A 17,587-nucleotide genomic window follows, 5' to 3' on the forward strand; every position below is an offset into this window, starting at 1 on the left:
GCAGCCTAGAGCCACCACTTGAACCCGAAGAGAACTGTAGGCCAACCCCTTTTTCAGACCATCCTGCAAAAAGGTAAGGATATGGCCCACTGAAGCTTGCCATGGCACAACATGTAAGTCACGACACCATGAGTCAAAAACCTTCCATACCCTCGCATAACTCAGAGTGGTGGAGGGTCTGCGCGCCCGAAGGAGGGTAGATATCACCGGTTCCGAATAACCTTTCTTCCTCAACTGTCTCCGCTCATAAGCCAAGCCGCCAGACAAAAGCGATCCGCTTGATCGAAAAAACACCGGCCCCTGATGAAGGAGATTTGGGAGATGACCGAGACGCAACGGCCCGTCCACCGCCAGATTGACGAGATCCGCGAACCACGGGTGTTGCGGCCACTCCGGCACCACAAGAATCACCAGACCCCGATGGGAATATAACACCTTTCCTACTAGAAGTCACGGAGGAAACACATATAAAAGGACGCGGCGGGGCCACGGAAGCACGAGCGTATCCACCCCTTCCGATCCGTGCTCTCGCCTTCGGCTGAAGAAATGCGCCACCTTGGCATTTAAACGAGTCGCCATCAGGTCCAAGTGCGGAGTTCCCTAACGCTGAGTTATAAGATACAGAGCCTCGGTCGACAGCTCCCACTCTCCCGGGTCTAGTTGCTGCTGACTGAGATAATCCGCCTGAATGTTGTCCACGCCTGCAATATGGGTGGCTGCGATGCGGGATAAATGGCGTTCCACCCAGACCATTAACAATGACGCTTCAGCCGCCACCGGACGACTCTTTGTGCCTCCCTGTCGGTTTATATATGCCACAGTGGTCGCGTTGTCCGACAGAACTCGCACCGCCTGACCACGAATCATCGGAAGGAATTGACGTAAGGCCAGACGGACCGCCCTGGTCTCGAGACCGTTGATGGACCAGGTGGTCTGGTGAGGAGACCACGTCCCCTGCACCGCTCGGGACTGACACACAGCCCCCCCCCCCCGTCGGACAGACTGGCATCCGTCACGACTATCCAAGGTGGAGGTTCCAAGTCCACCCCCTTCAAAAGATGGGCCGGTATCAGCCACCACGCGAGGCTGGACCGAGCCGGCTCCAGCAATGGTAACAACATGCCGTACTCCTCGGACTTGGGGTCCCAGCGAGAAAGAAGCGCTGTTTGTAAGGGCCGCATATGCGCAAAGGCCCATGGTACCATCTCCAGAGAAGACGTCATATGACCAATGACTTGGAAATAATCCCAGGCCGTAGGCAGCAGCAGATCCAACAGGTTGTGAATTTGCGCCATCAGATTGACCCGCCGCTGATGGGGCAGGAAAACCTTGCCCAGCGCAGTATCAAATCGTGCTCCCAGAAACTCCAACTGCTGAGTCAGTCTCAACTGGCTCTTCACGAAGTTGACTACCCAACCTAGTTTCTGAAGTTGCGCTACCACGAACCGAACCGCTCGCCTGCACAATACTTCCAATTTTGCTCGGATGAGCCAATCGTCTAGATAGGAATGTACCAGAATTCCTTGACGGCGTAGAAAGGCCGCGATGACCACCAGAACTATGGTGAAGACCCTGGGGGCAGTTGCTAACCCGAACAGAAGGACACAAAACTGGTAATGTTCCCCCAAAACCATGAACCTCAGGAACCTCTGATGTCGTCCCAGGATGCCAATATGGAGATACGCTTCGGTTAGATCCAAAGAAGCCAAATATTTGCCCTTTTGGACGGCCGCAATGACAGACCGCAGTGTTTCCATGCGAAAATGGGGAACCCGTAAGGCCCTGTTGACCTGTTTTAAATCTAAAATCGGTTGGAACGTGCCCTCCTTCTTTGGAACTACGAAGTAAATCGAATACCGACCAGTGCGACGCTCGTCCGGTGGTACTGGGACCACCTCCCCAAGCGCCCGCAATCGGTCCAAGGTTTGTGCCACCGCTACCCTCTTTTCCGGAGGGCCGCAGGGGGACTCGAAAGAAAGATCCCGGAGCGGACAAGCAAAATCCAATGCGTAACCGTGACTTACAACGTCAAGGACCCAGTGATCCGAGGTTATCTTGACCCATTCCTCCCGAAATAGGGACAATCGACCCCCGATTCGTGGAAGGGAGGAATGGGCCTGCGTGCTTTCATTGTGCAGCCTTGTTAGGGGTAAAAGCCTGCGAGGATCCCGCTCGCTGAGGCCGTAGGAACCCAAATGGGACTTAGAAGAAGCATCCGCCGCCCATCGACAAAGCCACAGCAACCCCCTGGCGGATACAGCAGAAGACATAGTGCGAGCTGAAGTCCTCAGAAGATCATATAAGGCATCCGCTGTGTAGGCCACCACAGCCTCCACGCAATTGGCCTGCTCTGCCTCGTCCGGCGGAAGATCCTGGGCTGTAAGCATCTGCTGAACCCAGCGAAGAGTGGCCCGCTGCCCGAGGCTGCTACAGACCGCTGCTCGGACTCCTAAGGCCACAACCTCAAAGATACGTCTCAATAAGACCTCCAAGCTTCGGTCCTGGAGATCCTTCAACGCTATACCCCCTGTGACGGGGATGATAGTATGCTTTATCACGGCCGTGACTGCCGAATCCACCGTGGGAACTTTGAGAAGGTCCAAGGAGTCAGTAGGCAGGGGGTCCAATTTAACCATAGCCCTGCTAACCCGCAAGGAGGCTTCAGGAAGGTCCCATTCCTTAGACACAATCTGCACCAATTTGGGGTGAAAGGGAAAAATTTGCGGGGGGGGGGGGGGCGAAGGCCTGCCAATGCTAAATCACCCGTGGAGGTGTCTGCTACCTAGTGGGCTGTTGGAAGGTCCAGCTCCTTCAAAACATACTGTATTAAAAAAAAAAAATTCAATTCGTCTTTCCCGAATAAACGGAGTACCTGGGGGTCATCCCCTTCCACAGCCACCTGAGTGTGCAAATCACCCTCACCGGCTGTGACTGCACCGTCCACGTAGGGATCCGGAACCTCCTGAGCTGCCGCGGCACCCTGCGGGCGAGGACCCCTCTCCCCCTAGCTCTGGCACTGACCTGGGAATCCTAGGGGGAGCCCCCACTCCCCCCAGCTCCGGTGCCGACTTGGGAATCTTCGGGGGAGAAGGTCCATCTGCCTCCCAACCCGCCTCTGCCTTCAAAAAGGCCTTGTGCATTAAAGCACAAACGTCGATGAAAATGGAACTGACCTGTTACAAGTTTTCCCCGCGGGTCGGGAGGGGAGGGGAATCGGGTGTGCTCAGCGGGCTGCGAGCCGGTGGGGAGAGAGGAGGAGCATCCGCCTCCTCTGACGCTGCACTTACTGAGTTCAACGTGCTCAAAATGGTCGCCGCCTCCTTCTCTATGGGAGGCGGGGCTGCCGACCGGGACCCAGCAAGTCTCCGGGACCGCGCCGAAGAAGCAGGGGAAGAAGATCTGCGGGCAGTGCTCGGCCCCCAAGAGGGTCCCTCGCCCCCGGGAAGACATCGGGAGCAGAGACCCTCTCGGGAGAGTCGCGCCCCAACCCCCTCACAGGCCGTGCAGGCCGAAGAACGCGGCATGCCGACGTGGGAAGATAAGCTGCCACAAAAAAGCGCGCCAAAAATGTAAGTACTGCACCGCAAGTTACAGGAACGCGCCGGGTGAGCCAGCCACCCCCTCCGGAGTCCCGGGACAGATTAATGGCAGGCCGGGGCTGAAATGAAAAGGCTCACTGCCTGCCACCAGCAGGACTTACGCGGCCGCTTCTTTGTTTTTTTTTTATAAATGAATACACAAAGCTTACAAGCCCCCTTCAGAGGAATCCTCTGGAATATGTTACATGTGGGGGGAGGGTGACCGGCCCACCAGTAATCTCTCCCCCTGTCCCCTGGGACTATCCTAGCTCTGGGTAAATAGTGAGAGGGCAGTGCCCTACAAGCCTGCCCTGAAGTTTGTCACCTCGCTGCGCGAAAACTCCAGACAAGACCAGCCTCCCTTAATCCAAAAATATTTCTTTTTTTTTTTTTTTTTGAACTAGACAGACAAAGGAAGGAAGGAACAACCTAATTGATCTAGTCAGGATTAATTGAAATAAACAAAACCTGTATAAGTAATGTAGAAAACCGAGAGATCAGGACTGCAGGTTATGCCTCTCAATCTGCTAGAGTCAGAGAAAATACTGAGGGATCGCAGGTGGCACACCGGTATATCTAGGGGATGCCTTTTCAGCTTTTCTCTGACTCCATCTGCTGGAGGGGAGGCATAACCCAGCAGTCTGGACTGATCCTGGTACGTACAGGGAATAGTGTATTTTGTAACTTGCCCAGAATGGTGGATGGATGGGAAACATTTTCAATAAATCAATAATTTTTAAAACATAAACAAGACATTGGAGGAAAAAGCTGAGAAGAGGCAGATGGTGCAGCTGGGGGAGAGGGGTGCTGGGATGGAAGACAGAGGCGAGAGAGGGAAGCTTGGGGTCAAACAGATGGAGGTTGATGAGTTTGTATAGCAATGGCTGACATAAGGAGCATTGTGTGCTCTTTCAGCGGTGCTACAGAGGAGGAACATTTTGAGAAAATGTTGGAAGAGCTGCCTTGAAAGTAACACCAGAAGCTCATACAAGTAAAGCCTGGTCTATGAGTTTGATTTTTGGTGGCATTCTTTAGGGTTGTTCACTAGTATTTATATCTGTGGAGGAGTAGCTTAGTGGTTACAACAGAGGGCTGAGAACCAGGGAAGCCAGAGCTCAAATTCCACTGACACTCCTTGTAACTCTGGGCAAGTCCATTCACCCTCCATTACCTCAGGTATTAACTTATGGGATCATTTACCAACCCTGCACGATTTTCTCCAGAGGTTATTATCCCTGGGAGTGAGATATAAGAAATAGATCAATTATTGGGGATCTGCTGGGTACTTGTGACCTGGACTGGCCACTGCTGGAGACAGGAAGCTGGGCTCGATGGACCTTGGTCTGGACTAGCATGGCACTTCTTATGTCCTTAGGCTTCAAACACATCATCAATACACATTTTAAGTTAAAATGTGCAGGCGCCAGAAATTTTCAAGTAATTAAAGCTTAAAAATAGAATGTTCAGCAAACTGGAGATAAGTAAACTAATGCAATCCGTTTTTACTCCCAAATGACTCTGGACATATTAGACACACATAGCCTAATGCTTCGCTATTTCAGCAGATGCGGATTCTCTTACCGCTTAAAGACCTCTTCATGACGATTTGCAGATAATACGAATCCTTCTTCATCTAATTTAATCTCCACATCTAATAAAAAAAATATATGCAGAGAAAGCAAGATGTCATCCAAATAATATACAGTAGTATCTGGCAGAAGAGGACAAATGTGTTATAGCAACTATCGCAGGCATGGCAATAAAAGAAAAAAAAGAGGGTTAGAGACCAATGATTATATATCTTGAAATGTGGCAAATATGAAATGCCAATGAAACGGTCTTTTGGAAACTACCAAGAAAGCGAGAGTATGAATATATGAGGTCTCCTCCCTCTAACAAAATAAGATAAAAAAAAGAAATAACAGCTTCCACTTATGATGTTATTTTGAATCACTTTGTTATAGCTACATCATATAAGCAGTTTATATTGGTATAAATGGCATGGAGGGAAGAGGAGACTGCATGCAGACATGACTTTATTATATGGTGTGGAGGAGCAGCCTAGTGGTTAGAGCAGCGGGCTATAAACCAGGAAAACCCACTGCTCCCGTGGTAGAGTTAAAGGGCCATGAGGCCCAAACATCTTACGATATCACCACTATAGGGCTATATTGCATGATATACAGCCCTATTGTAGCTTAATAAATCTCCCTGTTAGTTTGTACCTGAGACAACACTGGGTAAAGTGACTTGTCCAAGGTCACAAGGAGCAGTAGTGGGATTTGAACCCTCATTTTCCTGGTTTGTAGTTTGTTGCTCTAACCACTATGTCACCACTCCAATATGTATGGATGTAAGGCTCAGGAGCAACTTTTCATGCTGTATGGATTCCTCTTCATTCAACCTTTCAGCCACTTTTCTTATACTTTACCTTCAAATATGTTAAAAGGAATTAAAATTGAGGAGTCCTATTTCTTCCAAGTCAGATTATTATTATTATTTTTTTAATTCTTTATTTATCTGCTTTTCAGTTTACAAAAATTCATCATTTTTGCAATACAGAAAATGGAACAACCAATTGTAATATTAGAAGGAAAACCAAAAAATAAAACTAGACTAAATCCTATCACATTACTTCACCATCTTTTGTTATCGAAATATTTCCATTTACCCCAAAATCAATATCATCAATGGGACAACTCCATGGAATTTAAAGAGAGAATTACAGGAAATAAAATATTCAAAATGAAAATGGCCTTTACACGCTATGCAGCAAACAAAAAAAAAAAATCATACATTTGTGGGAGTCGATGTGACTGGCTTTCTCAAATCAATAAAGGACTTTAACTGTTCAGGAGAAAAAAGAATAAAGGTATCTGCACCTTTCTTGAGCACGCATTTACACGGAAACTTTAACATAAAAGAAAAACCTAATGCAATCACTTCCTGACGTAGGGCTAAAAAGCCTCTACGTCTTATTTGTGTAGCAGCGGCCAAGTCAGGGTAGATTTTAACATTAGCATTCATACATGAAACTGGAAAAGAACCAAAATATTTTCTCATAACCAGTTGTAAATCTGTTAAGGAAATAAAGGAGACCAGAAGTGTTGCTCTCTCCAGCACATTAATATCTGAATTTTCTATTATTTCAGTGAGGTTCCCTTGCCAATTCTGAGCAGTAGCTGTTGCTGCAGACTTTGGGAGGAAATAACATTTATTAATAGATGGAAGTTCTTCCTGGGATATTCCCAGTATTTCCCCCATACATTTCTTTAAGGTGGTATATGGAGTCTCTCCAATCACTCTTGGAAAAATTCAAAATACGCAAATTCAATTGCCTTGACTTATTTTCCAGAGTCTCAATCCTCTTAGCAAGGGTATCGCTCTCTCTTACTGTGGCAGCTTTGAACTCCAAATTTCCAGACTCCTTCTCTTCCAAAGCATGAACTTTATCAGTAATCACATTTATCTGTTTTTGCATTTGAGAAGTAATTATAGTACTTTGTAATATTGAATGCTCCAGTCTTGTATTAAAACCATTGAAGGTATTCACTACGCCTGCCATCATTTCCCACAAAGCGACAAGAGTTATAACCTGAGGCCGTTCAGGGACAACCAACGGGGCAAATTCGGGTACTCCTCCCGCAGGAGTTTGCAGAGTTCCTCCCGAGGGTTCTTCCCCGATTACCCCTGGTCCTAGCCCGGTGCCTGATATTACTTCGCCATTCGGTGTCCCTGGATTGTTTGTAGCCGCAAGTCCCGCTTCTCTCGGAGCTGCAGTTACAGCTGTTCCCGCTGCTAGCAATCCAGGAAGGTGTTCACCGATAAGCGGTCCGTGCTGCAACACCGTCTCAGCCCTCTGCGTCGGCCCTTGTCTTAGGTCTGGACTCAAGGATAACTCCTCCAAGGACAGAGACGGAGCTCTCTCCCCATCTAGTCCAGCGGGATCCTCGTTCCTTGGAAAGTTTGTTGCCGGGCTAAGGAAGTTCGTGATTTCTTGTTGTCCCATTACTGAAGGTAAAGAGACCGAGGGGAAAACACGAATTTTCCCCTTTCTTTTCGCAGGCATTATTTAAAAAAAGAAGGTAATTTTCAGGAGCTTCAAGAATCCTGGCTTCCCGAGCCTCTCAGCGTGCAGCCATCTTAGGAGCCCCCAAGTCAGATTATTATCTGAAAAAATCTTCATAATTAGATTGTCCCTTTGATCCTGCTGCTCTCTCCCCATCTTCCTTCTTAGAACATAAGAAATGCATACCAGGTCAGACCAAAGGTCCATCAAGCCCAGCATCCCATCTCTGACAGTGGCAAGTCCAGGTTGCAAGTACTTGCAGGATACCACAAAATAGATCCAATCCTTGCTCATGAAGAGGGACAAGCAGTGGATTCTAGAACAATAGCCAAGCCCTCAATTCTCCTTTATGCTGCCTATTCTCAGGACATCACAAATGAAATCTTAGCATTTTTAGCTAAGCCAGAGGCTTCCCCTAACCAAGCTTAACTATTTCTAACTTTCTGTTCTTTTAACAAGTTTTCCCCAGAGCCAAGAGGATGGCTGTCAATGGATACAGTAGACTCTGAAATTTGTTTGACTCATGGGAGTAACCTTGACTGATGACAGGGCAAATTCTGCAGTTCCAAGGAAAATAATAATACAATTATTAAAAAGGTTGTAATAAAAACATAAGAAATTGCCATGCTGGGTCAGACCAAAGGTCCATCAAGCCCAGCATCCTGTTTCCAACAGAGGCCAAACCAGGCCATAAGAACCTGGCAATAACACAAACACTAAGAAGATCCCATGCTACTGATGCAATTAATAGCAGTGGCTATTCCCTAACTAAACTTGATTAATAGCCGTTAATGGACTTCTCCTCCAAGAACTTATCCAAACCTTTTTTGAACCCAGCTACACTAACTGCACTAACCACATCCTCTGGCAACAGATTCCAGAGCTTTATTGTGCGTTGAGTGAAAAAGAATTTTCTCCGATTAGTCTTAAATGTGCTACTTGCTAGCTTCTTGGAATGCCCCCTAGTCTTTCTATTATCCGAAAGTGTAAATAACCGATTCACATCTACTCGTTCAAAACCTCTCATGATCTTAAAGACCTCTATCATAGCCCCCCTCAGCCGTCTCTTCTCCAAGCTGAACAGCCCTAACCTCTTCAGCCTTTCCTCATAGGGGAGCTGTTCCATCCCCTTTATCATTCTGGTTGCCCTTCTCTGTACCTTCTCCATCGTAACTATATCTTTTTTGAGATGCGGCGACCAGAATTGTACACAGTATTCAAGGTGCGGTCTCACCATGGAGCGATATAGAGGTATTATGACATTTTCTGTTTTATTAACCATTCCCTTCCTAATAATTCCTAACATTCTGTTTGCTTTTTTATTTATTTATTTATTTAAGTTTTTTTATATACCAACATTCAAGACAATAGTCCCATCATGCTGGTTCACATGAAACAGGAGTGCAAAATAACCTTAAACTTGAACAATAGTGCGGAAAAAGCAGTTACATGTAACAAGGAAAAATAGAACTTGGAGTGAGAAGGAAAAAGGAAAAGGAAAAACCAGCTAATTACATATAATTACATTGTAAGAGGTAGCTAATAGTGATATTGATGGTGATGTGTGTTGATTGTTAGGAGTTAAATAATATTGGAGTTAGGAATAATATTGGAGTTAAATAATATTGGAGTTTGACTGCTGCAGCACACTGAGCAGACGATTTTAAAGTATTATCCACTATGATGCCTAGATCTTTTTCCTGGTTGGTAGCTCCTAATATGGAACCTAACATTGTGTAACTACAGCAAGGATAATTTTTCCCTATATGCAACACCTTGCACTTGTCCACATTAAATTTCATCTGCCATTTGGATGCCCAATCTTCCAGTCTTGCAAGGACCTCCTGTAATGTATCACAATCCGCTTGTGATTTAACTACTCTGAATAATTTTGTATCATCCACAAATTTGATAACCTTACTCGTCGTATTCCTTTCCAGATCATTTATATATATATTGAAAAGCACCGGTCCAAATACAGATCCCTGAGGCACTCCACTGTTTACCCTTTTCCACTGAGAAAATTGACCATTTAATCCTACTCTGTTTCCTGCCTTTTAACCAGTTTGTAACCCATGAAAGGACATCGCCTCCTATCCCATGACTTTTTAGTTTTCTTAGAAGCCTCTCATGAGGGACTTTGTCAAACGCCTTCTGAAAATCCAAATACACTACATCTACCGGTTCACCTATATCCATGTTTATTAACCCCTTCAAAAAAAATGAATCAGATGTTAGGCAAGATTTCCCTTGGGTAAATCCATGATGATTGTGTTCCATTAAACCATGTCTTTCTATATGCTCTATGATTTTGATCTTGAGAATAGTTTCCACTATTTTTCCCCATCACTGAAGTCAGGCTCACTGGTCTATAGCTACTCGGATCGTCCCTGGATCCTTTTTTAAATACTGGGGTTACATTGGCCACCCTCCAGTCTTCAGGTACAATGGATGATTTTAATGATAGGTTACAAATTTTAACTAATAGATCAGAAATTTCATTTTTTAATTCCTTCAGTACCCTAGGATGTATACCATCCGGTCAGGTGATTTGCTACTCTTTAGTTTGTCAATCTGGCCTACTATATCTTCCAGGTTCACAGTGATTTCGTTCAGTTCGTCTGACTCATCACCCCTGAAAACCATCTCCGGAACTGGTATCTATCAACATCCTCATTAGTAAACACGGAAGAAAATAATTCATTTAGTCTTTCTGCAATGGCCTTATCTTCCCTAAGAGCCCCTTTAACCCCTCAGTCATCTAATGGTCCAACTGACTCCCTCACAGGTTTCTTGCTTCGGATATATTTTAAAAAGTTTTTATTATGAGTTTTTGCCTCTATGGCCAACTTCAGTTCAAATTCTCTCTTCGCCTGTCTTATTAATGTTTTACACTTAACGTGACAATGCTTATGTTTTATCCTATTTTCTTCAGATGGATCCTTCTTCCAATTTTTGAAGGATTTTTCTTGGCTAAAATAGCCTCTTTCACCTCACCATTTAACCATGACGGTAATCATTTTGCCTTCCATCAATCTTTCTTAATGTGTGGAATACATATGGACTGGGCCTCTAGGATAGGAAAATTATTCTTTACCTGCTAATTTTCATTCCTGTAGTACCATGGATCAGTCCAGATGGTGGGTTATTTCTCCTGTCCAGCAGATAACCCACCAAGCTTCTGAAGGTGCTGCCTTATAAACCAATGCACCCTCTGCTACTCTTCAGTAATAAGAATATCAAAGCAGGATACACAGAGAAGGATGGATCAAGGAAATCACACACGTGTAACTTCAAACAGTGTGAATGAAAAAATTACCAACTGCTTCCAAAGGGCAAACTACAAATTGATGCCAAAGGGCAAACTTGCAAAGAGAGGTATTGAACGGCACCATAAGAGAGAGGCTGCCGCAGAGGTCAGAGAACAGAGAAGCAAAGCAAGGAAGTCGAGCAGTAAATCCCAAACAAATATCCCAGTCAGACTTAGGGAGGGTGTCTGGACTGATCCATGGTACTACAGGAACGAAAATTAGCAGGTAAGGAATAATTTTCTTTTCCCTGTACGTACCAGGATCAGTCCAGACAGTGGGATGTACCAAAGCTTCCCTACTTCGGGTGGCCCCTTGACAGATCTGCTCGAATGACCCTGTCGCCAAAAGAACCAAAAGACGACGACTGGAGATTCAAGCGATAGTGCCTAGCAAAAGTATGCAATGATTTCCAGGTGGCCGCCCGGCAAATCTCCTGGGCAGAAACAGACTGGCTCTCCGCCCAGGGCGCCGCCTGAGAACGAAGAGAGTGGGCCCTGACGCCCAATGGGGATTGCCGACCTGCTCCAATATACGCCGCCACAATAGCTTCTTTTAGCCAGTGAGCGATCGTTGTCTTCATGGCCCTGGATCCCTTCTTGAGATCATGCCAAAATACAAACAGATGATCCGAAAGGCGAAACTCATTAGTGACCTCCAGGTAACGGATCAGAATGTGCTTGACATCAAGCTTACGGAGCTCACATGGCTCATTAGTGGAGAAAGAGGGGAGCTCCACCGTCTGATTCGCCAAAACCACCTTAGGCAGGAAGGAGGGCACTGTGCGTAAGGAGAGCCCAGAATCCGTGAAACGGAGGTAGGGCTACCTGCAGGACAGCGCCTGGAGTTCTGAAATCCGACGGGCAGAGCAAATGGCCACAAGGAAAACCGTCTTGAGTGTGAGATCTTTGAGGGTAGAGTCACGCAGAGGCTCGAAAGGAGGGCCTCCCAAGATCCGTAGGACTAAGTTGAGGCTCCAGGAAGGACAAGGAGCCTGAACCGGAGGCTTTAGAAGCTTCACAACCTTGAGGAATCAGACGATATCCGGGTGAGAGGAAAGCAGAATTCCCTCCTGCCGATATACCAGGGATCAAAGAGCAGACACATGAACTCTCAGGGAGTTGTAGGCGAGGCCCTTCTCCAGGCCCGCCTGTAGGAACGAAAGGATCTGAGGGACCGAGGCCGGATGGGGTTGAGCTGAATGGGAGGTGCACCAGAATTGGAAAACCTTCCACACTCTTTCATAAGCGAGAGACATAGAAGTCTTTCGAGCCTTGAGGAGAGTAGAAACTACGGCCTCCGGATATCCCCGGCGTCGCAGTCTATGCCTCTCAAAAGCCAGGCCACAAGACAGAAGCGATCTGCCTGGTCGAAAAATACTGGCCCTTGATGAAGTAGACGCTGAAGATGGCAGAGGCGGAGAGGGCTGTCCACCGCTAGGTTGATCAGATCTGCGAACCACGGACAGCGGGGCCATTCCGGCGCCACGAGAATCACTGGACCCCGGAGGAATTCGATTCTCCGAAGGACCTTGCCCTCAAGGGGCCACGGTGGGAACACGTAGAGAAGGTGACATAGCCAAAGGAGCACTAGCGCGTCCACCCCTTCCGCGCCGTGCTCTCTTCTGTGACTGAAGAACCGCGGAGCTTTTGCGTTGTGGGAGGTGGCCATGAGATCCAGGTGAGGAGTCCCCCAACGCTGGATGAGGAGCTGCATCGCCTCCTTGGAGAGCACCCACTCCCCTGGGTCGAGACGTTGTCGGCTCAGGAAGTCCGCCTGAATGTTGTCTACCCCTGCGATGTGGGAGGCCGCCAGCCGAGAGAGGTGGAAGCCTCCCACATCGTGCCTCCCTGGCGATTGATATACGCTACCGTGGTTGCGTTGTCCGAGAGAATCCTGACCACCCAATGATGGATGAGAGGGAGGAAACTTCTCAGCGCCAGGCAAACCGCTCTGGTTTCCAAGCGATTGATTGACCAAGTAGCTTGAGACCTCGTCCACTGCCTCTGAACCGAGCTCGTTTGGCAGACTGCCCCCAGCCAGAGAGACTGGATGCGCCTTGTGCCATCCTGTCCCTTGCCAGTGTATGGCCTCGAAAAGGACGGGACCGAGACTGAGAGCGGGAAGAGGGCATCCTAGGTGTCACCTTGTCTAGTGGTGCGGAAGTGATGTTGACCTCGGAACCGGCTTCTGGAGGCTGTGAACGATCTGGTAGTTCACGGCCGATCTTCCGGGAGCCTATGTACAGTGTTCTCTCCGACATCTTTGATGATCTGGTCCAGACTGTCCCCGAAGAGGAATTTCCCCTTAAAAGGGAGGGATCCCAACCGTGTCTTGGACAAGGAATCCGCCAACCAGTTGTGGAGCCAGAGGAGACGGCGGGCCGAGACTGCCGCTACCATTGATCTGGCCAGCACTCTGATGAGGTCATAAAGTGCATCTGCTCCGTAGGCAATGACGGCCTCCAGACGGTCAGCCTGATGTGCTTCCTCCGGGGGTAGATCGTGAGAAGTGAGGAGCTGCTGAACCCAGCGAAGTCCCGCTCTTTGCGCCAGAGAGCTACAGATAGTCGCCAGGACTCCCAGCGCGGAGACCTCAAATACCCTTTTGAGGTAGACCTCTAATACCCTTTTGAGGTAGACCTCTAGCTTTCTGTCCTGTAGATCCCGTAGCGCTGTGCCTCCCGTCACCAGAATAGTTGTTCGCTTCGTGACTGCAGAAACCGCCGAGTCAACCTTCGGGACCATAAGCAGCTCTAGGAAATCCTCAGGGAGAGGATACAGTTTTTCCATTGCCCTGCTGACCTTGAGGCAAGCTTCGGGTGAGCCCATTCCCTAGCTAACAGCTGGAGAAAGGTAGGATGAGTAAGAAAGGCCCTGTTCGGAGGGTGGAGCCCCGCCAGAACAAGGTCCCCCTTCTTCCCCGACGGAGTGGGAGCAGGTGGATCTAGAGGTGGCTCAATGTCCAGTTTTTGTAGGATATGAGGGATAAGAGTGTCCAACTCGTCCCTTTGGAAACTCCGCAACACTCTGGGATCGTCCTCTTCCAATTGCAAAGTAAGCAGGGGATCATCCAAGTCTGGGTCTGGCCCATGATCCACCCCCCCCCCCCCCCCGCAGGGCCCGGGACCCCCACCCCTGGTGCCCCTACTCCCTGGTGGACTCCCACGGGAGGAGGGTCAGCCATTCTGGGGACCTTGGGCGGTGGGGGCCCAGGGAGAGGATCCGAAGGCTGTGACATCCTGGCCAGATAGGCATTGTGCATGAGGAGCACAAAATCTGTAGAAAACGGGGGCGGGCCTGAGGGGGGTAGAACGAAGGATCCCCCGCAGGCAGGACGGTCTCCAGAGGGGAAACTGGTGTTAAAACCAGGGGAAACAGCATCAAAATATCATCCGATGTGTCCCCTGTCGGCTCTGTATCCAAGATAGCCACCGTTCCCGCGCTAAGTGGGATCGGGGCCTGCTTCTGCCTGTGCATGCGCGCTTGACTGCGCGAAAATCGTACTTCCCGCTGGCTGCGAGGTGCTCTCCCCCCCAGGGAGGCACCTCGTGCAGATCCCCTCGCGAGAGAGCCGTGACCCGGGCTCTCCGCACACCGAACATCTGACGGCCCTCGGCATGACCGGGGGGAGGGGTGCAGCAAGGAAAAGGCAGGTTGTGCCGCGGAGAGTGGGAAAGGACAACCTCCGCTGCAAAACTAACACCGACCCTAGGAGCGCCTGCTCCCTTCTGTCAGGCACCGCAGAGGAATGTGACCTCTCTGCGGCTGGCAGCCCCGGGGAATGCGTGTCTCGGGGTTGCGGGTCGGAACGCAGCAAGGGGGGAGAGGTTGAAACCTCCAACGTGCATCCCCCGGTCGGGCTGTATTGGGAAATAACCTGTAGAAGCCAAAGTATACACACTTACCCCGCACAGCCAGAGGTGAAGAGACAAACAAAAACTAGACAGAGGGAGAGAAGGAACAAATCTGTCTGCAAGTTTGAAAGAATAAAATCTCTTCTTTTTTTTTTTTTTTTTTAAACTAGAGTGCTTGATCCATCCAGAGAAGCTTAGTAGAGGTAAGAGAAATGAACAAGTACACTGACAATGTACTGGAGAAACAAAGGTTCCCCTGCTCCTATCTGCTGGAGTCAGAAAGATACTGAAGAGTAGCAGAGGGTGCATTGGTTTATAAGGCAGCACCCTCAGAAGCTTTGTCTGACTCCATCTGCTGGACGGGGGTCATAATCCACCATCTGGACTGATCCTGGTAAGTACAGGGAATGTATTTTTAAACAATGTCCATGCCTGTTGAACACATTTAACCTTTGCAGCTGCACCTTTCAGTTTTTTTCTATTTTCCTCATTTTATCAGTTTCCCTTTTGAAAGTTTAGTGATAAGAGCTGCAGATTTACTTATTGTCCCCCTTCCAGTTATTAGTTTTAATTTGATCATGTTATGATCACTATTGCCAAGTAGCTCCACCACAGTTATCTCTCTCACCAAATGCTGCGTTCCACTAAGAATTAAATCTAAAATAGCTCCCTCTCTTGTTGGTTCCTGAACCAATTGCTCCATGAAGCAGTCATTTATTACATCCAGGAACTTTATGCCTCTAGCAAGTCCTGATTTTACATTTACCCAGTCAATATTGGGGTAATTGAAATCTGTAAACAATGAGGGAAACCAAATTCACTTCAAACACAGCCCAAGTGACGGTGTCAGCAAGCCCAGCTTTTTTTTTTTTTTTTTAACTGACTTTCAAAAAGGATCCACAAGCATATGATTTCCAATAATCTTCTTTAAGAACATGTGCATATTTATGACACACACCCTTAAAAACATGACTAAGCAGATCCCTTAGAATATGCCTTGTCATAACAACATCCCAAACGTGGGATGAGTGCATACTCCTCCTGATCTAATTTTAAAAGTAAAACATGAGCTTAGAAAGTGATAGAGAATCTGAAGGATAAAAAAAAATGTGAACTTTGTGGGTGCCCACTTCTAAGCCAGCCTTCATCAAGTCATGTCCTCCTGTTGCTTTGGATGTTATAAATCTGTGCAAAGCGAGGAGAAAGTAAAAGTACTGTAAAATAAAAGCCCTCAGCAAGTCGCAGCACGCTTCACCAACTCATGCATCTTGCTCCTGTAAATTTCACTCTTATTTCTTCTTTTTTAAATATCATTCTCTTTTTACCTTAATATATTATGTTTATATATTTATGGCTTCTTTTCAGAATAAAGGTCTGAACTTTTTATGACTACGTCCCTGACTTCTATTAATGCAGTATTTCTTCCACCAGGTTCCTGATGTGGATCGATACCTCAGTTTGCCCAGAAAGGCAGCAGTGAAAATGGCAACGCAGGGGAATCCTTCACAACTTTTAGACACTTATTTTATTTTATTTTTTTTATTTATTCATTTTAATACATAAACAAAAAAATCATATTTGCTTATACAGAAATACTGTGAGTACCTTAATATCACAATTTAATTTATCCCCTTGCTACCATTTCAGCAAGGAAAACTCATAAACAAAGACCATAAGCAAAATGTTTAAATCTATGCGGAAGTGACACGCAAAGAGCTTTTTATAATCACTTTTTAACATTATTCAGTTATTAAGACCCACACCTAGCAGAAAGACCAGTTGGGGGAGACAAGAAATCTTTTAAGGAAGAAAAACAATAGGTTAATAATAAGACATTTATCATGGTGCACGTAACAACAGTGCAATATATTTTTACTGGGTTAGTATGTTCACTTTCCTAGCCTCTATAAACTCTTTTAACTGGTCTGCAGTAAAGAATACATAACGCTCATTTCCCTTCGTGAGGAAACATTTACAAGGAAATAAAATCTAACAACATAACCCAGCCCTATAGCCTCTTGTCTGAGGTTTAAAAACCCCCGACGTCTGGCCTGGGCTAAATCAGGGAAACTTTTTACTGCTGCCTCGTGAAAATTAACAGGATATTTCCTGAAATATGATTTCATAACTGAGCCAATATCTTTAACAGTTATAAACGATACCAAAAGTGTTCCTCTACTAATTACATCCAGTGTAGAATCTTCTAAGAACTCCGTCAAATTCCCTGCAAAGGGAACATTAGGCGTGTTTCCTGAACGAGTCGACACAGGGAGAAAAAAGCAGGAATTGATTGAAGGCAAATTTGCCTCAGTTATGTCCAACTTTTCCAGGAAAAATTTCTTAAGGGTAGTGTAGGGAATTTCCCCCACTACCTTGGGAAAGTTAATAAAACGTAAATTCAAGTGTCTAGATTTGTTTTCAATAAATTCCATTCGTCTAGATAATATTTGGCTATCTTTAATTGCAGCGATCTTATACTGTTGAAACTGCTTACCTTCCTCTTCCAAAGTATTCACTTTCTCTTTCAAACCATCAACTTGAATTTGTATGGCAGCAGATTTATGAGCGCTTTGTGAATTTGAAAGTTCCATATTTTCATTCAAAGAATTTATAGCTGAGGCCATCCCAGCCATAAAGTCCCAGAGGGAGTCTAATGTTACCTGTGCAGGCCGCGTTGGAATGGCGATTAACTCCTTCCTCATGATGTTCTCCGGGGACATACCTCCTTCCAGAATTACTCTGGTGTCGGTTAGTCCCTCCAATCTCTGATCTTCTG

General features: G+C 46.8%; 1 protein-coding gene across 3 annotated transcripts in view; it reads right to left on the reverse strand.

The window, feature by feature from the left end:
- Positions 1-17,587, reverse strand: part of FASTKD3 (FAST kinase domains 3) — a 116,097-nt gene that overhangs the window by 17,587 nt on the left and 80,923 nt on the right. For all 3 annotated transcript variants that reach the window (XM_029590024.1, XM_029590023.1, XM_029590022.1), the window contains one exon: positions 5,160-5,229. In XM_029590024.1, the coding sequence (XP_029445884.1) occupies positions 5,160-5,229 (70 nt within the window). The remainder of the gene's footprint in view (positions 1-5,159; positions 5,230-17,587) is intronic.

The sequence above is a fragment of the Rhinatrema bivittatum genome, chromosome 2, assembly GCF_901001135.1.
Source record: "Rhinatrema bivittatum chromosome 2, aRhiBiv1.1, whole genome shotgun sequence".
NCBI lineage: Eukaryota > Metazoa > Chordata > Amphibia > Gymnophiona > Rhinatrematidae > Rhinatrema > Rhinatrema bivittatum.